This window comes from Microcaecilia unicolor, chromosome 11 (genome assembly GCF_901765095.1).
Source record: "Microcaecilia unicolor chromosome 11, aMicUni1.1, whole genome shotgun sequence".
Taxonomy (NCBI): domain Eukaryota; kingdom Metazoa; phylum Chordata; class Amphibia; order Gymnophiona; family Siphonopidae; genus Microcaecilia; species Microcaecilia unicolor.
In genome coordinates this window covers 37,623,216-37,650,155 of record NC_044041.1, presented here as the reverse complement: position 1 = coordinate 37,650,155, position 26,940 = coordinate 37,623,216, and the positions used below count along the sequence as shown (strand labels likewise).

Here is a 26,940-nt window from a genome sequence, read left to right as displayed (position 1 = left end):
CTGATTGTTCTCACATGTGGGTGACGTCCACGGCAGCCCCAGGTCCGGAAAATCTTCCTAGCAACAAAGCTAGCTGGAGCCTTCGAGTGCGTGGATGCGCGGCCATCTTCCCGCCCGTCGTGCAAGAGTCCTGCTTCAGTCATCTTAAGAAGCAAAACCAAAGAAAAGGACCACCACCAAAGGGGAGACGGGTGGGTTTGTGAGAACAATCAGCCTGTTGTCCTCGGAGAATACCTGCTACAGGTAAGTAACTTCTCTTTCTCCAAGGACAAGCAGGCTGCTTGTTCTCACATGTGGGGTATCCCTAGCCCCCAGGCTCACTCAAAACAACAAACAGGGTCAATTGGGCCTCGCAACGGCGAGGACATAACAAAGATTGACCTACAAAGTAAACATCTAACTGAGAGTGCAGCCTGGAACAGAATAAAATGGGCCTGGGGGGGTGGGGGTGGAGTTGGACTCTAAACCCCGAACAGATTCTGCAGCACCAACTGCCGCATCAGCTATCCTGCTGAAGGCAGTTATGAGATGTGAATGTGTGGACTGATGACCATGTCGCAGCCTTGCAAATCTCTTCGACAGTGGCTGACTTCAAGTGGGCCACTGACGCTGCCATGGCTCTAACACTATGAGCCATGACATGACCCTCAAGAGACAGCCCAGCTTGGGCGTAAGTGAAGGAAATGCAATCTGCTAGCCAATTTGAAATGGTGCGTTTCCCGACAGCCACTCCCCTTCTGTTAGGGTCGAAAGAAACAAACATTTGGGCGGACTGTCTGAAGGGGCTTGTCCGCTCCACATAGAAGGCCAATGCTCTCTTGCAGTCCAACGTGCGCAACTGACGTTCAGCAGGGCAGGTATGAAGACGGGGAAAAAACGTGGGCAAGACAATTGACTGGTTCAGATGGAACTTCGACACCACCTTTGGCAAGAACTTAGGGTGGGTGCGGAGAACTACTCTGTTATGATGAAATTTAGAATAGGAAGCATGGGCTACCAAGGCTTGAAGCTCACTGACTCTACGAGCTGAAGTAACAGCCACCAAGAAAATGACCTTTCCAGGTCGAGTACTTCAGATGGAAGGAATTCAGTGGCTCAAAAGGAGCTTTCATCAGTAAGGTGAGGATGACGTTGAGATCCCATCACACCATAGGAGGTTTGACAGGGAGCTTTGACAAAAGCAAACCTTTCATGAATCGAACAACCAAAGGCTGTCCAGACATAGGCTTACCTTCTACACATTGATGATAAGCACTAATAGCACTAAGGTGAACCCTTATGGAGTTAAGACCAGACTCTGACAAGTGCAGAAGGTATTCAAGCAGGGTCTGTGTAGGACAAGAACGAGGATCTTGGGCCTTGCTATCACACCAGATGGCAAACCTCCTCCATTAAAAAGAGTAACACCTCTTTGTGGAATCTTTTCTGGAAGCAAGCACGACTCGGGAGACACCCTCAGAAAGAACCAAGGAGGCAAAGTCCAGGCCGTGAGAGCCAGAGACTAGACGTTGGGATGCAGAAGCGTCCCCTAGTTCTGAGTGATGAGGGTTGGAAAACACTCCAATCTCCACGGTTCTTCGGAGGATAACTCCAGAAGAAGAGGGAACCAAATCTGACATGGCCAGAAAGGAGCAGTCAGAATCATGGTTCCACGGTCTTGCCAGAGGTATGGGAGGATATGCATACAGAAGGCCCTTCCCCCAATGAAGGAGAAAAGCATCCGACTGCTAGTCTGTCGTGGGCCTGAAGTCTGGAACAGAAGTGAGGGACCTTGCGATTGATCTGAGTGGCAAAAAGATCCACCGAGGGGGTGCCCCACGCTCGGAAGATCTTGCGGACAACTGCCCTGTTGAGAGACCACTCGTGAGGTTGCATTATCCTGCTCAACCTGTCAGCCAGACTGTTGTTTACACCTGCCAGATAAGTGGCCTGGAGAAACATGCCATGACAGCGGGCCCAAAGCCACATCTGGACGGCTTCCCGACACAGGGGGGGAGATCCGGTGCCCCCTGCTTGTTGACTTGTTTGAATTTGGATAATTTGATTGGACAGCCGATCTCTGAAAGCCTTTAGAGCGTTCCAGATCACTCGCAACTCCAAAAGATTAATCTGAAGACCTGATTCCTGAAGGGACCAGTGTGGAGCCTATCCACATGAGCTCCCCACCCTAGGAGAGATGCATCCGTAGCCAGCACTTTTTGACGCTGAGGAATTTGGAAGGGACGTCCCAAGGTCAAATTGGATTGAATTGTCCACTATAGCAGGGAATTGTGAAAAACGGTGGACAACTGGACTACATTCTCTAGATCCCCAGCAGCTTGATACCACTGGGAAGCCAAGGTCCATTGAGCTAATCTCATGTGAAGACGGGCCATGGGAGTCACATGAACTGTGGAGGCCATATGGCCCAGAAGTCTCAACATCTGCCGAGCTGTGATCTGCTGAGACACTCTGGCCAAGGAAACCAGGGACAGAAGGCTATCCGCCCTCACCTTGGGAAGATAGGCCTGAGCTGTCTGAGAATCCAGCAGAGCTCCTATGAATTCTAGTTGTTGAACTGGAAGGAGATGGGACTTTGGGTAATTTATAACAAACCCGAGTAGCTCCAGGAGTTTGAGAGTCATCTGCATGGACTGTAGAGCTCCTGCCTCAGAGGTGTTCTTCACCAGCCAATCGTCGAGATAAGGGAACACATGCACTCCCAGCCTGCGTAGTGACGCTGCAACGACCGCCAGGCATTTGGTGAACACCCGAGGCGTAGAGGCGAGCCCAAAGGGCAGCACACAATACTGAAAGTGCTGTGTTCCCAGACAAATCGAAGATACTGCCTGTGAGCTAGCAGTATCGGGATGTGTATATAAGCATCCTTCAAGTCCAGGGAGCACAGCCAGTCGTTTTTCTGAACCATGGGAAGAAGGGTGCCCAGGGAAAGCATCCTGAACTTTTCTCAAATCAGATATTTGTTCAGGGCCCTTAGGTCTAGGATGGGACGCATCCCCCGTTTTCTTTTGCACAAGGGTACCTGGAATAGAATCCCAGCCCTTCTTGCCCCGGTGGCACAGGCTCGACCGCATTGGCGCTGAGAAGAGCGGAGAGTTCCTCTGCAAGTACCTGCCTCTGCTTGAAGCTGAAGGACTGAGCTGGGCAATTCGGAGGTTTGGAGATCAAATTGAGGGAGTATCCCCGCCGGACTATTTGAAGAACCCACCGATAGGAGGTTATAAGAGGCCACCTTTGGTGAAAAAATGCTAACCTCCCCCCGACCGGTAGATCGTCCGGTATGGATACTTTTACGCTTATGATAAGTATAGGGAGCATTCCTCCTTCCCCCATAAAAACGTCTACCTGATGAGGTAGATGCTGAAAGTGCCCAGAGGGAGAGTTTGTCGAGTGCAGTTTCCCGCTGGTGGAGCTGCTCTACCACCTGCCGAAAATATTATCCCCCCCGGCAAGGAACATCCGCAAGCCACTGCTGGACTCGATTTTCCAGGTCAGAGGCATGCAGCCATGAGAGTCTGCACATCACTATACCTTGCACAGCGGCCCTGGATGCCACATCAAAAGAGTCATACGCACCCCTGGACAGGAACTTACGACACGTCTTCAGCTGCCTGACCACCTCCTGAAAAGGCTTGGCCTGCTCCGAAGGGCGCTGATCGACCAAGTCCGCCAGTTACTTCACATTATTCCGCAAGTAGATGCTCATGTAGAGCTGGTAGGACTGAATTTTGGACACGAGCATAGAGGACTGGTAGGCCTTCCTCCCAAAAGAGTCCAAAGTCCGAGCTTCTCGCCCCGGGGGCGCCGAGGCGAAATCTTTCGTAGTTTTGGCTCTCTTGAGAGCGGAATCCACAACCGCAGAGTCGTGAAGCAACTGGAACTTCATCAACTCTGGGTCCCCGTGAATCCGATACTGGGACTCAACCTTCATAGGAATGGTGTGATTAGATAATGGTTTCACCCAGTTCCTGTACAATGTCTGTTTGAGGACGTTACGTAGAGGGATGGTGGAAGACTCCTTAGGTGGCGAAGGATAGTACAGGACCTCGAACATCTTGGTCCTGGGCTCATCCTCAGTTACCACTGGGAAGGGAATGGCTGTAGACATTTCCTGCACAAAGGACGAGAAAGACAAACTCTCCGGGGGAGAAAGCTTTCTCTCTGGCGAAGGAGTGGGGTCAGAGGGAAGGCCACAAGACTCTTCAGAAGAGAAATATCTTGGGTCTTCCTCTGCCTCCCACGAGGCCTCTCCCTTGGTATCGGACAGGAGTTCTCTGACTGCAGTCTGAAGCCGCGCCTGTCTCGACGCCGAGGACCTATGTCCTTGATGGCGATGTCGAGAAGTAGACTCCCGTGTCGGCAGCGATGAAGCTCCCTCCATAGATATCGACGGGGAGTCAACTTGGGTGGCAGCCGAGGCCAATGCCACAAGCGGCACAGACGTCGGAGGCCGCACCACAGGCGGGGAGCTAGCAACCACATCTATCGATGGTACAGTAGGCACAAGCACCCCCGGGACGGAACAGACGGTCGCAGCAGCCCTTCCAGGATCCCTGAAAGAAGAGCTCGGAGGCGCTCGTCAATAGTGTCTGTTGAGAAAGGCTGTGGGATCGGTGCAGGAGTCGAAGCCAGAATCTGCCGAGGATGAGGAGGCGGTACCGGGCTGTCCGGAGACTGGCGCATCGACACCCCGGAGCTCTCGGTACTGTGACGAGAAGGGGACCGATGACGGCGCTTCTTCGCCTTCGCTCGAGGCATGTCATTGGTACCCCTCGGTACCGACGAGGACGATGTGGAATCCACACGCCTCCTTGGGGTCAGGTCCGAAAGGGGTCGGTCCCGATGGGCCTGCACCGCAGGAGCCCTCGAGGCAGGCGGAGACCCACTCGATGGCTCACTGCTGCCAGCGTGAGATGGTCTCTGGACAGCCGTTACCTGCACTCCTGAGGTCGATGCACTCTCCCGGTTGCCGACATCGACACCGCCGCCGACCTCGGTACCGCTGTCGATGTCGACGCCGAAGTACCGGGCAAAGCTCCAAACAGACGTTCCCGTTGAGCTTGTCTCGACGCTTGTGTCCGTTTTTTAAGGCTAAGACATAACTTACATGCGTCGGGGCGATGCTCGGCCTCAAGGCACTGGATACACCACGCATGAGGGTCGGTGCCGGAGATTGCTCGGTTGCACCAAGTGCACTTCTTGAAGCCGCTGGCGATCCTCGATGTCATCAATGGAAAAATAGCGGCGGCAAAATCAAAACTCGCGATGGTGCCAAAAGAAGGGCACAAAAAGGGAGGAAACCGTACGGGTGGCCAAAAAAGCCGCACACGCAAACAAAAGGAAACTTACTTAGGGATAAACTAAGAAATAAAGGGAATTTTTTTTTTTTTTTTTACGAAACAGCTCAAACGTGAGCTGCACACGAATGAATGAAGAAAATTGGCGAAAAAGCCAGCGAAGTGAAGGCTCTTCTTCTCCTGAGGCAACAGAACCGCCGTAAAACAGCCGCTCTTGACGGCGGGAAAAAGAAGAAGACTGAAGCAGGAAGATGGCCGCACACACGCGCTCGAAGGCTCTAGCAAGCTTTGTTGCTAGGAAGATTTTCTGACCTGGGGCTGCCGTGGACGTCATCCACATGTGAGAACAAGCAGCCTGCTTGTCCTTGGAGAAATGTGGGGTACAAATGCAACAAATAAATAAATAAATAAATAAATAAATAAATTAAATAAATAAAAAAATGCTATCAACAATAAAGAATGACAACTCGGATGCAGCAGCTCATAGGTTTGCATGCTTTTTTTTTTAATAGAAGGTAAACAGAGACTGACCTATTAACTTCAACTTTTTGACTATTTTCCCCATGGATCTTCACTTTTTCCAGCCACCAATGGGTTAGGCACCACCTTTTTTAGAATCAAATTCAAGCCTCCTACACCGCAGGACCGCTCTACCAGGTGCAAGGGTATTAGGCACCCTAAGTGAATCTTCAAGCCCCTAGATTCCCTTGCTTAGATTTTGATAATTAATATCAATCAATCATAATCACACCATCATAATCCTTCCCACAACAATCTTGGCATAATACATCATTGGGTATCATACATAATTTTTGTTTATGTTTCAACTTTTTCTATTGATGACAGTGCAAGCAACACATAGCCAGCAGTGAGCAAATGTAAAATGAACAACAAAACATACAAAAGGTCAAAAACATATAAAGAAATGTCATCAAACTATGTTATATAGTTTATCCCTCCCAATATAAACTACTCATTCTATGACCACTGTCATTAACCATAGAACCCCTCCCCCACCCAACTTTTATAAATCCTCTTAGGTAAATGGCAGATGATGTTTAATGTGAGCAAGTGCAAGGTGATGCATGTGGGAAAAAAGAACCCGAATTATAGCTACGTCATGCAAGGTTCCACGTTAGGAGTTACGGACCAAGAAAGGGATCTGGGTGTCGTCGTCGATAACACACTGAAACCTTCTGCTCAGTGTGCTGCTGCGGCTAAGAAAGCGAATAGAATGTTGGGTATTATCAGGAAAGGTATAGAAAACAGGTGTGAGGATGTTATAATGCCGTTGTATCGCTCCATGGTGCGACCGCACCTTGAGTATTGTGTTCAATTCTGGTCGCCGCATCTCAAGAAAGATATAGTAGAATTGGAAAAGGTGCAGCGAAGGGCGACTAAAATGATAGCGGGGATGGGATGACTTCCCTATGAAGAAAGACTAAGGAGGCTAGGGCTATACAGCTTGGAGAAGAGACGGCTAAGGGAAGACATGATAGAGGTATATAAAATAATGAGTGGAGTGGAACAGGTGGATGTGAAGCGTCTGTTCACGCTTTCCAAAAATACTAGGACTAGGGGGCATGCGATGAAACTACAGTGTAGTAAATTTTAAACAAATCGGAGAAACTTTTTCTTCACCCAACGTGTAATTAAACTCTGGAATTCGTTGCCGGAGAAAGTGGTGAAGGCGGTTAGCTTAGCAGAGTTTAAAAAGGGGTTGGACGGTTTCCTAAAGGACAAGTCCATAAACCGCTACTAAACGGACTTGGAAAACTCCAAAATTCCAGGAATAACATGTATAGAATGTTTGTACGTTTGGGAAGCTTGCCAGGTGCCCTTGGCCTGGATTGGCCGCTGTCGTGGACAGGATGCTGGGCTCGATGGACCCTTGGTCTTTTCCCAGTATGGCATTACTTATGTACTTATGTACTAAAAGAGCTCTTCACTCTTATGGCTCTCTTTCACCTAATAACACGGTGAGTCTTTTACAAAGGCACGCTAGTATTTTTAGTGCGAGCTCAAAATAAGCATGCGCTAAACGCTAGAGCCGCCCATATACTCCTATGGGTGTCTAGCACGTGATAACGCTACCATGCCTTTGTAAATGACCTTCATAGTCTCATACATACTTTTAAACTCTAAACTTAATTTCATGTATACATATTTTATTTTACTTTTATTTTACAATACATCAAAAACCGTTTGAACTAGAATAAAGAGCCAGTTTCAGATAATATTCCCAATGAAAAAAAGGAAAACGGTATGTTTAAGAAAGTGACACTATACAGTCCACAAATATAGGAGCAAGAATCCCATTAACCTCCGAGGAAGAGGAAATAGAACAAGAAATAATATCATGTAACAAAATAAGCAAGTAAGCAAACCTATTAGAATATATGGCTCAGGGCATCAAAATGTGTCTCAGGGTCCACCTGTAACAATGTCTTTCCTTCCAAAAATAATTGTAATTGAGAAGCTTCACAAAAAATATAGGTGCGATTGTCCAAACAAATAACACAGCTGCAGGGATATCTTAACTGAAACTTAGTGCCTATATCCAGCACTGTTTGTCGAAGGTTGAGGAACTGTTTTCCTCTGCAATGTGTAGATTTAGATACATCAAGAAATAATGGAGACTTTTGCCTCAAAAAAAAAAAAAAATGTAAGTCCTACTTTCATGTATACATATTTTATGTGTGTGTATTTGCACACACATGTGGAGAGGGGGTAATTTCATAACAAGGCACCTATGTAAAATTTCCAAAAATGCACATCTATATAAATAAATCCCACCGCGAACGTTCTGAAGCTCACTTCAAGGCACTGAAGCACTGAACTCCTGTAGTCTTCGTAGGCTAGGCTATCAGGACCACTCACCACCCACCCCCAGCCACACCCCATCTGTACATAAAACGCTACCTGAACGTTCTGAAGACAAAACCGGATGAGGCCATCTGCACACTCCCTCAAGGGTTCGTTAGTTCATGGTGGTGAAGCCATGAAACTCACCATGTCTGTGTTCCCCGCCCTCGCGTCAAACGTCATGACGTCGAGGGCGCACACAGGCGGACATCAACACACCAGCCCCCACCCACCCACAGCTCACTCCCTACATCCCTCCCACTTCAAGGCCCGTCATGCCCCTAACAACCACTTACACATTCCCCCCTCCCTGCGATCCCAACACGCCCCCTCCGCGTCACTGCCCCCTGGACCCCCCCCGCCGCGACCCTCTGCACACCACCCCTCCCTCCCAAACCCCCCCCCCGAACCCTTCCCCTACCTCTGCTAACGCCGACGAAGTTCTCCTCTCGCCTGCGAGGCCTGGCTTGACGAAGGAGCATCTGTCGTCTCTGTGCGTGCATCTGACATCAGACACACGCACAGACACGTCAACAGACACTCCGTCAACAAGGGACGCCCCGCAGCACTGAAAACAACTTCACCCCGCTCAGCACAGGTACGCAGAGGCTTCGGGCCACGCCTTCCAGAGCCAAAGGTGCGGCCCACAGGGTCGCGCCTCGGGGGGGGGGGGGGGGGCAGGCAGCAACGCAAAGGGAGGGGGCTGCAATCGGAGGCAGGAGGGAGTCCAAAACTCAGTGGGAGGGCCGTGAAGGTTCTATTAAAAGCGACGGGGTTTGCAACTCGGGACGAAGGGGGGCCTTGCTAGCGCCCGTTTCATTGCGTTTTGAAACGGGCCTTCTTTACTAGTATTTTATAAAGGTAAAATAGGCACCTATGTGTTTTTAAAACAGGCTTCTAACAATGACCTTGACAACGTACAAAGTTATACCTGCTGCAGAGAGTGTAAATGTGTGTACTTCATGATTTTTTTTTTAAATGTAGATTTGCTCACACCTTTCTTAGTAGTAGCTCAAGGTGAGTTGCATTCAGGTACACTGGGTATTTTTCTCTGTCCCTGAAGGTCTCACAATCTAATTTTGTACCTGAAGCAATGGAGGGTTAAGTGACTTGCCCAAGATCACAAGGAGCAGCAGTGGGATTGGAACCGGCCACCTATGGATATCAAGACTGATGCTCTAACCACTAGGCTACTCCTCCACTCCTCTCTATTGTATGTATTTACTAATCTGCCCCAGCTCCACCCACATTATACCGCCAGGAAGGATTCAACCACACAAAGTTATAATGGCCATTTTCCCTATGTAAGATATGTTCTACACAGTGTCACCCCTAATGAGGGTAGTTTCCAAAATGCCATCCACCTGGGTAAATGAACTCTTTAAAAACTGCCCACACCCCCCAACAAATAAACTATGAGCTGATGATTTTTCCAGTTTGCAAGGCTGTCAGGACCTACTATTTTATTTTTACCACTGTTGCTGCTGCTCCAGGCAACCACCTAATGGTTACACCAGGCCATTGGGCCAGCCTCACATTTCAACTTTTTTTTTTTTTTTAATTTTCCTTTCCATTCTCCTCTTTATATAGAGTGTCATGTTTTGACATGCTTTATTTTTTTTTCCACTCACCATGCATGTCCATCATTCCTGGAGAAGAGCTGTTCTCTGGAGTGGTCAGTTCAGAGCCGCACTTTTCATCTTTGACCTTTTTCTTGCTCTTATTCTTCTGAAAAATAAAATTTACCAGCTGTTTGCTAGGATGATAAAGGGAGATTTGCTTTAGATTTGTATTCCATTTTTCAACTCAATACATCCTTTTTCCCGGTCAGAAAGGGAAAAGATTAAGGGTTAGATGTATACTATACCCCATACCTGCATATCATGGTGGACAATCATGAGGGAGTTTTTAATACATCAGAAAAACACCCTGCAACATTATTTTTGATGTATTCATTTCTATTTTTTAAGTATTGCACAGTAAAAAAAAAAAAAAAAAAACCTAAGTATTTTTTTCTGACACCCATTTAAATTCTGGCACTTTTATAAAAGCCTTTCTAGAGTTCATTAACCAGAAAGCATGTTTAGCATATAACAAAGATGTATTAATATTGCTAAACAAAGCATCTTTGTACACCGCCATCAGTTGACTGTATCTCCATACTTATGTTTTTCATAATTATGTGCTAGAGCAAAGTCCTAGTCAGCGTATTAACCATTTTTTTCCATCAAAACTTGCTGATACAACAAATTTTTAAGGCTGCATTAAAAAATCATAGACCTGGTTCTTATGGATCACAGTCCAAATGATTTAAACCTTGTTTTCTATAATATATTTCTCCATGGATAAGCATGATAATGCAGCCACACTTGGTATATTCTTTGCTCTAGCCAGGAATGCAGAGCAGCTCTCTCTAGCTTGATTAAATTGTTAAGCCAACGATCCCACTGTATTTTTCTCACCGCACTGATGTGCACACTGGGATCAGTCTTTTATTTTTCCCACGCTGTGGTTAAGGATGCACCAGCCCTCTCCTCACTCAGTTTGGGGATTTACATACCATACTAGGACAGACCGAAGGTCCATCAAGCCCAGTATCCTGTTTCCAACAGTGAACAATACAGGTCACAAGATCCCAAAACAGTACAATACATAAAACTGCAATTACTAAACGGACCGCTAAGTATTTGCAAAGGTGAAAAGAAGAGAAAACGTCAGCCAGCCATGGTTAAAATGTGAAGTAAAAGAGGCCATTACAGCCAAGATTGTCCTTCAAACAATGGAAAAAGGACCCAAACGAAGAAAATAAGAAGCAACATAAGCACTGGCAAGACAGATGCAAAGCATTAATAAAGAAGGCTAAAAGAGAATATGAGGAGAAACTTGCCACAGAGGCTAAAACTCACAGTAACAATTTTTTCAGGTACATCAGAAGCAGAAACCTGCGAGGGAATCACGAAGGTTAGATCACGAAGGTGCAAAAGGGGCGCTCAGGGACGACAAGGCCATGGCAGAGAAACTGAATGAATTCTTTGCTTCTGTCTTTACAGAAGAAGATGTAAGAGATCTGCCTGTACTGGAAATGGTTTTTCCAAGGGTGATGATTCGGAGGAATTGAAAGAAATATCAGTGAACCTGGAAGATGTACTGAGCCAAACTGACAATTTAAAGAGTAGTAAATCACCTGGACAGGATGGCATACATCCAAAAGTACTTAATGAACTCAAGCATGAAATTGCTGATCTGCTGTTAGTAATATGTAACCTGTCGTTAAAATTGTCCATAGTACCTGAAGATTGGAGTGTGGCCAATGTGCCGCCGATTTTTAAAAAGGGTTCTAAGGGTGATCCACGAAATTACAGACCGGTAAGACTGATGTTGGTGCCGGGCAAAATACTGGGAACTATTATAAAGAATAAAATTATAGAACACGTAGACAAACATGGTTTAACGGGGCAGAGTCAACATGGATTCAGCCAAGGGAAGTCTTGCCTCACCAACTTGTTTCATTTCTTTGGAGGCGTAAAAAAACATGTGGATAAAGGTGAGCTGGTTGATGTTGTGTATCAAGATTTTCAGAAAGTTTATGATAAAATTCCTCATGAGAGATTCCAGAGAAAAATAAAGAGTCATTGGATAGGAGGCAAGGTTCTGGTGTGGATTGGGAATTGGTTATTGGACAGAAAACAGAGGGTAGGGTTAAATGGCCATTTCTCTCAATGGAGGAAGGTGAACAGTGGAGTGCTGCAGGGATCTGTACTGGGACCGGTACTATTTAACATATTTATAAATGATATGGAAATCGGAACGAGTGAGGTGATCATATTTGCAGATGATACAAAACTATTCAAGGTTGTTAAAACTTGTGCGGACTGTGAAATATTGCAAGAAGACCTTAGGAAATTGGAAGACTGCGTGTCCAAATGGCAGATGAAATTTAATGTGGACAAATGCAAGGTGATGCACATTGGAAAGAATAATCCTAATCACAGTTACCTGATTGCTAGAGTCCACCTTGGGGAGGGGGGGGGGTGTCAGCGCTCAAGAAGATAATATGCTGAAATCTTCTGCTCAGTATGCAATGGCAGTGGCCAAAAAATCAAACAGGATGCTAGGAATTATTAGGAAAGGGATGGTGAATAAGACCGAAAATACTATAATGCTCTTGTATTGCTCCATGGTGCGTCCGCACCTTTATTGAGTTCAGTTCTGGTCACCGTATCTCAAAAAAGATACAGCGGAATTAGAAAAGGTTCAAAGAAGAGCAACTAAAATGATAAAGGGGATAGAACTCCTCTGGTATGAGGAAAGGCTAAAGAAGAAAGAGCTCTTCAGATTGGAAAAGAGACGGATGAGGGGAGATATGACTGAGTTCTACAAAATCCTGAGTGGTGTAGAACGAGTAGAAGTAAATCGATTTTTTATTTGTTCCAGAAGTACAAAGACTAGGGAACACTCGATGAAGTTACATGGAAATACTTTAAAAACAAATAGGAGGAAATATTTTTTCACTCAACAAATAGTTAAGCTCTGGAACTCTTTACCTGAGGAGGTGGTAACAGCGGTTAGCGTATCTGGGTTTAAAAAAAGGTTTGGACAAATTCCTGGAGGGAAAGTCCATAGTATGCTATTGAGACAGACATGGGAAGCAACTGCTTGCCCTGGGATTTGTAGTATGGAGTGTTGCCACGATTTGGGGCTTCTGCCAGGTACTTGTGACCTGGCTTTGCTACTGTTTGGAAAATAGGATACTGGGCTAGATGGACTATTGGTCTGACACAGTATGGCTACTCTTGTGTTCTTATGTAAGTGCCTACATGGGAGTCTCTAAGGTACTGGAGGGCTCTCCTGAGAGCAGTACTTCTGCTCCTGTCCCTGTGGGTTCTGAGTACCCCTGGGGCCCGGCACCACCTCAACTGATACAACCAGTTCCCCTGCTGGGGTGAAACAACAGAAAGATAAAGCTTTTCACTTCTGCCAACCATTATAGGGCTAAGCAGCCAGCAGAAGCTGCCCCTACAGAGCCTAGACTAAAGCAGCAAATGCAAGCTTCAACTGCACAGATTCTCTTCAGCCTGCGTAAGGCACTTCAGCGGGAAGAGTAAGTTCAGTGACTCACTGTTCCATATCCTCTCCTTGTTCAGTACATGACTCCTCACTGTCTGCTCCCCTTACTAACAACAAGAAAAATACAGCATACTCATAAAATTCACAACGTTCCACTCATACAATAGCCGTAAACTGGGACAATAAACAATGTCACCCGTTCCTCCTGCTCTGTCTCAGTCCATCCCAAATGCTGCCTTATTATTGGTTCAGTTGTTTCAGAAGATTCTGCAGTAAACAAGCCAGAGAGATCAACAATGCAAGCGAAAACAGTAGAAAAATGAAGTGAGGTGGGCCCGGATGGGAACAAAGGAAAAGGCAGAGCCTTGAAACCAGAGGAAACAAAGTGTATTTGTGGACCCGACACAGCCCATGTTTCAGCTAATTGCCTGCATCAGGGGTCTATACGTAAATAAAAAAAATATACACACATAACTTTAATAAAATATATACAAAAAACTAAGACAAATCAAAAACATGTTTAAATTATTCACAGATATCATATTTATTTATTTGATCCATTTGTATCCCACATTTCCCCACCTATTTGCAGGCTCAATGTGGCTTTTTTAATGAAAGCGTCCTTAAGGAACCAGGTCAGAAGACATCCAAAATATGAAACTACTGTAAACGAATAGAAAACATGACTAATTCAAAAAGATCAAAAATATTAAATAACTTATGGTATTATGATTAGACATTTCACTGAGAAATATGTTCGGAGGATCTAGTTAAGGCAAGAGTAGCAAAGAGAGAAGACTTACTTAATGGGAAGAAGGTGAGAGCAAAACCAGACCTCTTATGTACTTTATACTCTTCAGAGTTAGCTAAAGATATACAAAAAATACTAGTAAAACACTGTCATATCTTGGAATGACATGAGTGTTTCAAGAACAAACAACTTATGGTGGCCTATTCAAGGGATAAAAACCTCAAAGATATTGTTGCTCTTTCGTCCCTGCCAACACCTAATTTATCATTATAGATCATCATAAATGTGGTAACTGTTCTATTTGTATTACTGTGTTATGCATACAGTTTCACACTTACAAAAATGGATAAGGATTACTCAATCGGCATTTCTCAAACTATAATTCCACTAATGTTGTATATGTTATTATTTGCCCTTGCCACTTGCTTTAAAAACCAACCTGCTCAATAAGGCATATCACAACGATCCATCCTAAACACCAGACAATAAAACTCATACAAGAACTGTACAAAACGGAACTCTCCATTCTTGACTGCTTGTTACTCTATCACGATCGAACTTTAATGAATTACCTTTTTATTCTCATTACAAAAATGAATTCTCTTTACTTGAATGCCTAATCAACTCTGTCACCTGCAATATAACTATGTATTTCTCATTCCGGAATTGGCGATTGCCATTATGGAACAATGTAAGCCACATTGAGCCTGCAAATAGGTGGGAAAATGTGGGATACAAATGCTACAAATAAATAAAAAAAATGTTGTAAAAAAAACTAAGAAAAATTATAACAAAAATGTTAACACACAAAAAGTAATTTAAAGAGAAAAAAAATACTCACTGCTCTTTTGGTAAAATACTGCCTACCTCATAACCCATACCTTTATTGAACTGCATTTCTTTGCATTTAAAATTGTTTATCTATCTTGAAGACGAGATTTGAATAGAACATTAATGCAAGGAGAACAACGCTACATTTATGAATTGGATGCACAGATACTTAAGCATCTAAATAGTGAAGCAGATCTAAGTGTTTTCCTTTGAATTTTAGTTTTATTATTTGTTTTCCATTTGGTTAGTACAACTTATAATTTAATGTGAAATTTAATGTAAGTATTAAGATACCTTTGTCGCATTCTGACTTGTGTTTTCAATGGGTGTTGAAAGGTAAGCCACGATGGTGTTTTTTATATTATTATTTTTTGTCTTTATTTTGGAGAGTGAGCATGCACTATGATATGTGTTCTACAATGATCAAATTATTCACAGTTTTCTTTAATCTAACTGTATTATAATGTGGCAAGTTTGAAAATGATATATTCAAGCTAACATTAATAAATTATCTTATTGGCAAATATTCATACAGTGGCAGTTTTAATTCAGCCACTTCTCACTGACACTTGTTCAAATTTCACTGTATTTATAGATTGTGTCCAACATATTTTGAAAGCTATGAGGGTATGTCTTTTGGTAAAAATTTGGACAAAGGTACATGATCAGTATCTTTTTTTTTTTTTTTGTTTTAATTTAATTTTTATATTAGTTTATAACAAAATTTCTTATATATATTTTTAACAATGCTTGGTATATTATCATTCTCTTTTTCAGTACGCACTTAGGGGCCCTTTTAAAGAGCAGTGGTAAGCCTAAAGTAGGCTTACTACCCACTCCTCCGGGAATACTGCTGGCCCAATGCAGCCACCGGCGGTAGTCCTGCCCTGAGCATGTGCCATTTCTGGGTGAAAAAGAAAACCCCCAGAAATGGCTTGCACAGCGGTAATCTGGCATCGCCATGCACTGCCCAGTTAGCACGGGAGCCCTTATCACCACCTCAAAGGGTGGCAGTAAGGGCTCCCTGTCATGTGGCCACGCGGTACTGCATGGCCATATCTGCGGTAAAAAGGGCCCTGGCGCAGAGTAAAAATGGCCCCTGCTACTAGTGCAGGGCCCTTTCCCCACAGCTTGGTAAAAGGACCCCTGTATGCCTTTTAATCACTATCATTAGTACCAGCCGATTCCTCACAAGTTGAGTCATTACTGTCAGAGCTTGATGACTCACACTCTTGGAACCAAAGTCACCATGGTATCTTCCCATATCAGACCTTCTTCTGTAGCATCAACAATTTGTAATACAACACTTCTTAAATAAGTGCCAAACTATATTTTCTGGAACTTTATTTTCATGCAGCCGACATCCACTCTGCAATTTTTGAAGAAGGTGCTCTCATGATGTTCCCGGAAGGCATCAAAGGAAGGTTGTCAGAAAATAACTAGGTCTTATCTTCTCTTAAAAAGTCTTTAAATGGCTTGTTCACTGAAACATCAAGTAGCTGAAGTTGGCTTGCTATACCAAATCACAATTGTTTTGTTTCAGGATGTTCTTTATTCTTTCAAACAGGCATCCTTTGAATGCATCAAGAAGCATGCTATGTGGTTTGTGAAAGCCCCTGGCTGCCTATTCCAGAAAACATTTACTCAATCTTCCATCATTTTGGCCGTCTTCCAAGCATTTTTTTGTGTACGTACAATTACATCTGTTGTGAAAGTTTCGTTTTTTGGAATGGTTTTCCTGTTAAAAATCAAATGAGGAGGAAGCATTTGGTCATCAGCTGTTATACACAAAGTGATAAGCTATTTTTGGTAACCAATAGTTTTTATTTTGACTTCTTTAGAACCTCCTGGACTAACGGTATAATCACAGGGGTGATCAAAAAACCACAGGGGTTTCATATTTGACTGAATTCATATATTTCTTTAGTTTGTAATTGAATAATGTAACTCTGAAAGCCTGTGAGTTTTTCTTCAAAATCTGCAGGAAGCTTTTGGCAGATTGATGTTTGTCGCTTTAATGCAAATCCTTCCCTATGCATAAATCAATCTACCAAACTCTTGAAGCTTTACAATTGTTTATTCCAAGTGAATTTGCAGTTTCTATTGCCTTAAGATGAATCATTTGGTGTGTGACTGGTAGACATTTGGATCGTGCACCAGTTATGAACTGTAAAACTACTTCATCAATTTTGGGATGTCGTCTTTTTTTTTTTGTTACATTTGTACCCCGCGCTTTCCCACTCATGGCAGGCTCAATGCGGCTTACATGGAGCAATGGAGGGTTAAGTGACTTGCCCAGAGTCACAAGGAGTTGCCTGTGCCGGGAATCGAACTCAGTTCCTCAGGACCAAAGTCCACCACCCTAACCACTAGGCCACTCCTCCACTCCAAGGCACTCAAAAGGACTCATAAGGCACTTTTGTTGTAGCTTTACATGCAAAAATAAAATTTTTTTCTTTCACTATTTAAACAACAAAACAATACACTGACAAAACACCAAAAGATTTAAATTGGTTTTAACAAAAAGTACAAAAATTATACCCCCAAAAGTAACCCCAAAAAGCTTTACATCCCTCCCAACCATTCTAAGACTAAATATCCCCAAATAACTTCAAGCTGATGACCAAAAAACTAATGACCAATAAATTATTTGAAGACAGGCTAAACTGTAGGAAGCACATGATATAGTATCGACAAGCCATAACAGCAACCAAAACAACAACAACAACATTTCTCTGAATGCATTGCACAGGCTGCCAATTCAACCAAGCAGCTGTTCAGTATAGTAAACAGTCTACTGCAACCCCTACAACAGAACCAGCCTGTTCAGTCAAAACTGAACTGCAATGATTTTGCTGCATATTTGACCAACAAAATTAAAAGTCTCCACCAGGACTCGCTCTAAAATAATGGAAGAATGGGTGAATGTCGTCTGGAATAGGCAGCCAGGGGCTTTCACAAACCACATAACATGCAATCCCACCCAGCCACATAATCAGGTAACCAGGAGTGAACAAACTCGCCCTCCTCTGACAGAGACATATGGGACACTTTTAACCCAATAACAGAGGAAAGCTTTGACAAAATCCTAAGAGACTGTCAACCAACTACCTGCTCCCTCAACTCCTGCCCATCAAGATAGTGCAGCAGACAATTATGGGCCTCACAGAAGATGCCTCTAAAATTGTGAACTCCTCTCTTTCTAATGAGTAATTACCAAAAGCATTAAAAAGGGCAGTGGTTCACCCTTTGCTAAAATAAAACAACCCTGACAATGACAAACTTGAAAGTTACAGGCCAGTATCCAACATCCCATTTCTAGGAAAACTCATAGAACAGACAGTCTGTATTTAACTTAATGATTGGCTAGAAGAAAGAAATTGGCTAGATCCATGTCAATCTGGAATCAGACCCGGTTATGGAACAAAAATGGTACCATATCCCTACTAGGTGATCTTCACAGAAACCGAGACAGGGGGACTTGCCTCAGTGTTAGTCCTGCTAATTTTCTCAGCAGCTTTTCACACTGTGGATCATGATATCATGCTAGCATGACTGGCAGAAACAAGTATCAATGGAACAGTACTTGTGTGGTTCAGATCCTATCTACAAGATAGGCAACAATCCATAATGTTTGGCAGCACCTCATTGCCACCATGGGCATTGAACTTTGGGAGTACCACAAGGATAGATACTGTCATCCATTCTGTTCAATATCTATCTCAAGCTACTAGCCAAGCTGATTCAGTCAATGGACACTCAGTTCTGCATCTACGCGGATGATGTGCAGCTACTTATACCCACTGAACCTGACTTACCTACAGCTCTGAATAAACTGATTACCTGTCTAAGATCAATTAGAGAATGGGCTAAACACAACAAACTTTGCCTGAACCCAAGTAAAACCAAGCTTCTCTGGGTCCCTAACACAAGTGGACACGTACCTGACATCAAAATTTCTTCTGGGAAGTACAAACTCTCCCTCAAATCACAAGTCAGGAACCTTGGAATACAGTTAGATTCACACTTACTCTGATTTCCCAAATCCAAGCAACCTTTAAGAGCTGCTTCTACTATTTGTGACAAGTATGCTGCCTCTTTCCTTACACCGAGAAGGAAAATCTTATCCCAGTTCTGCATGCCATGAAAACATCGACTGGATTACTGTAATGCACTCTACAATGGTATGACTGCAAAGGGTCTGCACCAGCTCCAACTGATTCAGAATGCTGCAGCAAGACTCACAGAAGTTTGCAAGTGACAATAAGTGGGTGATTGACCATGCGTTTGAAAGAAGCGTCGTTGAATGTCAAGAGAGCATGAATTGCATTCTTTCAATATTTCGCTATTACAAAAGGAGATGAGGATATAACAGATTGTGCTTGGTAAGTGTTGCACATTGGTTTGATATTTTTACTATAAATTTCTAAAGATAGGGACTAACCCCCCCCCCCCCCCCTCCGTTTACTAAGCCGTGTTAAGTGTCTGCAGTGTGCTAATGCCAACAGAGCTCATTCACTTTAAATGGGCTGTGTCAGCAATGCCGCACGACAGCCACTACCGTGGCTTATTAAACAGGGGGGTAAGTTTGTTATATAGTTCGAATATATAAGACATATATTATGTGTTCAAAGCGAATGATGTAGGCATAATGATTTTTAATATACATTTTTAGTGTCACTCGCTAGATGCTTTAACAAAAAAATTATAGGATGGCACACACAGCAAAGTCAATGAAGTTTAGCAAGTATGACTTCCTGTAAATATCTTATCCTGTGTTTATGCACATTTCAGCCTCCAAGTGGGTTTTTGTTTTATTTCTCAAAAATTGTATGCTAATTTTGATTACTTGTTGTTGATTTCTTTTTACATGGGTATTTTAAAAGAAATTTCCAAAATGGGTATATTTATTCTGATTAACAATTCCTGAATATATTCACCTAAAGTATCGATCAGTGGGTGATTGACAGTGTTTTGGGCACCACAGTGTGATCAAAAGAGCACTTGCAGTGTCTTCAACATTCTGTTTTAGAGGGAGACAAGAACATAAATTGCACTGAGTGGGTCTTTTACAAAGTGACGGTAAGCCAAATGCAGGCTTACTGCTCACTAATGCAGAACTACCACTGGGCTACTGCAGCCCAGCAGTAATTACCACCCCCAGCGCGCGCCATTTCCGTCGCTACAAAAATATTTGTTATTTTTGTAGTGCTGGTGTTTACCTGGCGGTAATCAGGCAGTGCCGCGCTTTACTGCCACCTCAATGGGTGGAGATAAGTGCTCCCCCCCCCCCCCCCGAAACGGCAATGCATCAAGTGGTTCACTTACCGCACGGCCATTTCTTAGAAAACAAAATGACAACCTTTTAACTGCTGCGGTAAAAGGGGGCCTCAGTGTGCGTCAAAAACACTTGCCGACGCCAGCACAGACTCCCTTTTACCGCAGCTTAGTAAAAGGGGCCCTCAGTGAGTACTTTATATTGATTCAATGCGAAGAAATGCAAAGTGATGCACTTAGGGAGTAGAAATCCACAGGAGACATATGTGATAGGCGGTGAAATTCTGATATGTACAGGCAGGGAGAGGGATCTTGGGGTTATAGTATCTGAGGATCTGAAGGCGACGAAACAGTATGACAAGGCGGTGGCTGTAGCCAGAAGGATGCTAGGCTGTATATAGAGAGGTGTGACCAGCTGTAGCCAGAAGGATGCTAGGCTGTATATAGAGAGGTGGGGAACTTCCAAGATAGACCTCTTTGCTTCCAAGCTGAACCATAAATGTCAGCGTTTTTGTTTCAAATTTCCAACACCAAGCAATCTATGCACAGATGCTTTTAACCTTCCACGGAATCATGGCCTGCTGTATGCGTTTCTCCCCATTCTTCTCATCTCCAAAGTCATTCAAAAGACAATTCAAGACTCAGCAAACGTAAGATTAATAGTTTCCAACTGGGTTTGTCAGCCATGGTATCCTTGGCTTGCAACTCTTGAGACAGATCAGCCTATTCATCTGGGAACACATCCATCCTTCCCCTTTCTCAACAAGAAGGTCATCTTCTTCATCCCAATCTCAAATCACTTAACGAGTGTGACATTACTTCCGCTTTCTATTCAACAGTTCATAGAAGCTTCCGGGAAACAAAAATCTTATACTATACTTTTCAATGGAAACAACTCACTTCAAGGTGTAAGACTAATAAAGAGAAACCCTCTTCATGTTCCATCTACACCATTCTTCAGTATTTCATGCACCTTTCATATTTGGGTCTTCAAACTTCGTTGGTTCAAGTGCATCCAGCAGGCATTTCAACTTTTCATGAGTTCTTAGATAACAAACCTATTTCTTACCATCCACTTATCATCCCATTCCTCAAAGAGCTCTGCAATTCTCGATCCACAGTGCGACCTCATCCTCCCTCAATGGGATCTTAATGTAGTACTCTCACAACTCATGCTTTCACCATTTGAGCCGCTAGAGTATTTCCTTGAAATTGCTAACTTGGAAAGTTATATTTCTTATTGCCATTATTTCAGCCAGAAGAGTGAGCAAGCTCCAAGTTCTAGTTCATTATTCCCCTTTGCTACAATTTTTTCCAACTAGTCCTCCAAACCCATCCAAAGTTTTTGCCCAAAGTGGTCTCGTCTTTTCATCTAAATCAAGAAATCATTTTTCCTGTCTTTTTCCCAAAACCTCACACTAATCCGTGAGAAGCAGCTCTGCATAATTTGGATTGTCATAGAGCTCTACTGCATTACCTAGACTGTACAAAGGACTTCTGACAGTCATCGCATCTTTTCATCCTCTTCTATTCATCTTTAGGTACTCCAATTTCTAACAAAATGTTATCTACTTAGACAGCAGACTGTATATCTTTCTGCTACAACCAAGCCAACTTACTCTTCTGGACATGTTGGAGCACATCATTTGAGAGCAATGTCCATACCTATAGATTATCTGAAAGGAGTTTCTTTAACAGACACCTGCAAGGCAGCAACATGGTCTTCTCCTCATATGTTCGCCAAACACTACCATCTTGACAATGCATCAAGATTAGATAGCAGGTTCAGTCAGGCTGTCCTTCAGAACCTTTTTGCTTAAGACTTTTCCTACATCCTCAGTTTGGATGGGTTGTCTTTCTTATCAGAATCATTTTGGACAATCCTTGGCCTGGGAGGCACCAAGTGTGGCTGCATCATCATGCTTATCCATGGAGAAAGCAAAATTGCTTACTTGTAATGAGAGTTCTCTGTGGATAACAGGGTAACGCAGCCACACCTTCCCACACTCAGTCTCTGCAAAAAAAACCAAAACAGAATCAACATAATTCATTACTTTCAATTCTGGTCATTTAACCTTCAGGCTTTAGATCATTTCTCTTAGCTCCTGAACTTTGCTTGTAAAAGACTGATGTCTGGTGTGTATGACATCAGCGAAGCGGAAGGAAAACAGCATGACCATTGGTTTAACAATTTAATCAAGCTAGAGAGGGCTGCTCTGTATTCCTGCCTAGAGCGAAGAATATACCAAGTATGGCTGCTTTATCCTGTTATCCACACAGAACACCCATTACAGGTAAGCAAATTCTGCTTTCTGTCTCTTAATTGCCTTGAGTAGACTGGAAGGTCCACAGAGTGCCTGTGATATGTATCTGAAGAGTGGTGCACAGTCTGGTAGTAATATAAAAATGGTTAAGCAGAAGCATTTGTGTTTAAATGCTCATTCTTTGGTAAACACCTGAAACTAGAACTCACAACTATTTTCACTATAAGGAAATAAAAATAAAAAGCATGGCTGCAATGAGGCTGACGTGGAGGTGAATAATCGAACGGCGCCGGCGAAATACATGGCCGGCAATGTATTTTGGCGGCGCCACAAACAGCTGGCCAGACCCGCATTTTCGAAAAAGATGGCCGGCCATCTTTTGTTTCGATAATATGGTTCCGGCCAGCCAAATGCCTTGGATTTGGCCAGGGTTTGAGATGGCAGGCTTCGTTTTTTAGCGATAATGGAAAGTTATGTCGGCCATCTCAAACCCCGGCCAAATTCAAGGCATTTGGCCTTGGGAGGAGCCAGCATTTTTAGTGCACTGGCCCCCGACATGCCAGGACACCAACCGGGCTCCCTAGGGGTCACTGCGGTGGACTTCAGAAAAGCTCCCACGTGCAAAGCTCCCTTACTTTGGGAGCTGAGCCCCCCAACCCCCCCCCCCCCAACTCACTACCCACAAATGTACTGCACCCACTAAAACTGCTCCAGGGACCTGCATACAGCCTCAAGGACTTATTGCTGCTGTATAACTTTGGCACACCAGTTGACACCTGAAGACTAATCTCTTTGAAAAAGTCCTTAATTTGAATAAGCACGTTTACTCACAGTTAACTGCAGATCAGAGGTTGTGCCCCACTGGCAAAGAGTCCCCTGGTACAAAGATGAGCAGTAGGTCAGAGCTGGCACAATGGTGTACAATGCCCTCTTTCAGCACCATTCAAGGTAAGAACTACGTTCTCTAACGTGGGTAACACAGGAAAGGGAACTAAAACAGGCTTACAAAAATGGCCACTACCGCATGGACTACAACAGGAAACAAAACAGGGCACACTCTGACCCAGTAAGCAGGGGGAAAGCACCAGGGGAGTAGAGCCTACCAACTACTAATACCTACACCCACCACAATGCATTGCTGATGTAACTCTGCAGTGCAAATAACAGAAAAGGTGTCACACTCATCCCAGAGCCACATCACAAGCAGGAAAAGGCTGTCGGAGGACAGAACACATTCTGCTGTCATGGAGGTGGGTACGGCATTTGAGGCTGGCATACAGGCTGGAAAAAAAGTGTTTAAAGTGGGGTTTTTTTGGTGGGAGGGGGTTAGTGACCACTGGGGGAGTACGGGGAGGTCATCTCCGCTTCCTTCCGGTGGTCATGTGGTCAGTTTGGGCACCTTTTTGAGGCTTGGTCGTGAAAATAAAAGGACCAAGTAAACCTGGCGAAATACTGCTTAACGCCGTTTTTTTCCCATTACTGGCGAAAGCCGGCTATATGGTAGCCGCGCCCATACCCGCCCATGTCCCGCCTTCGCTTCGCCACCGACACGTCCCTTTGAACTTTCACCGGCAAGGCGACGGGAAAGCGACGATGCTGTCAAAAAAAGCAGCTTTCGATTACACCGATTTCGCCGCTTTTCCGAGATCGCCAGCCATCTCCCGATTTGTGTCGGGAAATGGCCGGTGATCACTTTCGATTATGAGCTGGATAGTAACATAGATGACGGCAGATAAAGACCTATACGGTCCATCCAGTCTACTCAACAAGATAAACTCATATGCTCTACTTTACAGACATTGATTTAGCCTTGCCATTTTCTGGACATAGACTGTAGAAGTCTGCCCAGTACTTGCCCTGCCTCCCAACCAATCTACACGAAGCTTCTGAGGATCCATTCCTTCTGAACATGATTTATGTTTATCCCACGCATTTTTGAATTCTGTTACCGTTTTCATCTCCACCACCTCCCGCGGGAGGGCATTCCAAGTATCCACCACTCTCTCTGTGAAAAAATACTTACTGACATTTTTCTTGAGTCTGCCCCCCTTCAACCTCATTTCATGTGCTCTAGTTCTACTGCCTTCCCATCTCCAGAATAGATTTGTTTGCGGATTAATACCTTTCAAATATTTGAACGTCTGTATCATATCGCTCCTGTTTCTCCTTTCTTCCAGGGTATACATGTTCAGGTCAATAAATCTCTCCTTATGTCTTGTAACGCAAATCCCATACCATTTTTGTAGCTTTTCTTTGCACCACCTCAATTCTTTTTACATCCTTAGCAAGATACGGCCTCCAAAACTGAACACAATGCTCCAAGTGGGGCCTCACCAACGACTTGTACAGGGACATCAACACCTCCTTTCTTCTGCTGGTCACACCTCTCTATATACAGCCTAGCATCCTTCTGGCTATGGCCACCACCTTGTCATACTGTTTCGTCACCTTCAGATCCTATCACCCCAAGATCCCTCTCCCTGCCTGTACATATCAGAATTTCACTGCCTAACACATATGTCTCCTGTGGATTTCTACTCCCTAAGTGCATCACTTTGCATTTCTTCGCATTGAATTTTAATTGCCAAACATTAGACCATTCTTCTAACTTCTGCAGATCCTTTTTCATGTTTTTCACTCCCTCCGGGGTGTCCATACTGTTAGAAATCTTGGTATCATCCGCAAAAAGGCAAACTTTACCTTCTAACCCTTCGGCAATGTCGCTCACAAATATATTGAACAGAATTGGCCCCAGCACCAATCACTGAGGCACTGTGCTACTCACCTTTCCCTCATCTGAGTGAATTCCTTTAACCACCACCCTCTGGCGTCTGTCCGTCAACCAGTTCCTAATCCAGTTCACCACGTTGGGTCCTATCTTCAGCCTGTCAAGTTTATTCAAGAGCCTCCAGTGAGGAACCGTGTCAAAGGCTTTGCTGAAATCTAAGTAGATTACATATATCGCATGTCCTTGATTCAATTCCCTGGTCACCCAGTCAAAGAAGTCAATGAAGTTCGGTTCGCACGATTTACCTTTGGTAAAACCATGTTGTCTCATCTTGCAACGTACTGGATTCCAGGAAATTCACTATCTTTTCCTTCAGCATCGCTTCAGTTACTTTTCCAATAACCGAAGTGAGGCTTACCGGCCTGTAATTTCCAGCTTCTTCCCTATCACCACTTTTGTGAAGATGGACCACATCCGCTGTTCTCCAATCCCATGGAACCTCCCCCGTCTCCAAGGATTTATTAAACAAATCTTTAAGAGGACCCACCAGAACCTGTCTGAGCTCCCTCAATATTCTGGGATGGATCCCGTCCAGTCCCATGGCTTTGTCCACCTTTACATTTTCAAATTGTTCATAAATACTCTCTTCCGTGAACGATGCTATATCCGCTCCGTTCTCATATGTACTTTTGCCAGTCAATTGTGGTCCTTCTACAGGATTTTCTTCAGTGAAATCAGAAGTATTTCAGATTTTAAAGATTCATTTTGTCTACTTGATTAGTTCATGTCTACTATGAGGAACTGATGTTCCCAACATACTATCTTGTTTTTTTTTTTTAACAAAATTAAAAGTTACAAAGAAAAACAATGAAATAAAAGCACATACTTACTGTACCAGCATTTTAAAAAAAGCCCACCAGGAGCTGCCACCATGGAGGACAGTACCCCTTTAATATTTGAAGGCAGAAAGCAAAGCACAGCACAGCAAAATATTCTTGCTAAAAGCCTTAATCTCAGAGAACACTTTGCTAGTTTTAGTATTAAGCATGCTCTCCAAACTTTTCACCTATCCATATCCCTTTGGCTAGCACTTTTGGCTTTTAACAATGAAGTACTTATGTCAGTTTCCTTCACATAGATCAGCTACCCACTTCCCCCATTGGCACTGACTGCTGAAAGCTCCATTAGTTCTACATCAGGTGTGACTTCCATATCAGCAATAATGAGGAGGCCAGGAATCGCATCTAATGAAGGGGAAAAAAATAGTGGTAAAATTCAGTTCATGGCGGTCAGCTGTATTTAAGCCACTTACAGTTGTGGGCTGAATTGTCCATATATTTAATGCCTGGTTAAGGGTCACTGAATATTAGTAGATGGCTGGCTGAGTATGATTTAAGCAGATTTCCTCATCTCCTGGTAAATCATAGAACTTGTTCTTCTGACTACAGTACCACAATACAATTGGGATGCATGTTCAGAAAGTCAGGACAACTTAGAAGTCTCCCTCCAGAAACCAGGCCCCTTCACATCCCTGCACACTTCTTCAGGGAAGATGACAGCACACTCTGTGCAACATTCCAGATCTGCTGAGCAACAAGCTGAACCAGCGGGTGACCAAGGAGATGACAAAGGCAAGCCAAATTCTCATGGGACAAGCATACAAACAAGAGTACTACAAGTGGAAAAAGGCAAAACAGTTCACCTGTTCTAATCAAAGTGGGTAAGCATTTTGGGTTTTTATTTTTGTGATGGGCATTTTGAAAATGTTGTAGGGTGGGCAGATGAGGGCTATTTGCAAGAAGTTAGTATTAAAGAGTAGGGAATTGTGTTTTTCATTTGAATTTTATGTTGATTGTGAGC

General features: G+C 43.8%; 1 protein-coding gene across 2 annotated transcripts in view; it reads right to left on the bottom strand.

Annotated features, from left to right (window-relative positions):
• The window catches only part of BCL7A (BAF chromatin remodeling complex subunit BCL7A), a 106,017-nt gene that overhangs the window by 24,904 nt on the left and 54,173 nt on the right, over window positions 1–26,940 (bottom strand). For both annotated transcript variants that reach the window (XM_030218977.1, XM_030218978.1), the window contains exon 3: window positions 9,794–9,890. In XM_030218977.1, the coding sequence (XP_030074837.1) occupies window positions 9,794–9,890 (97 nt within the window). The remainder of the gene's footprint in view (window positions 1–9,793; window positions 9,891–26,940) is intronic.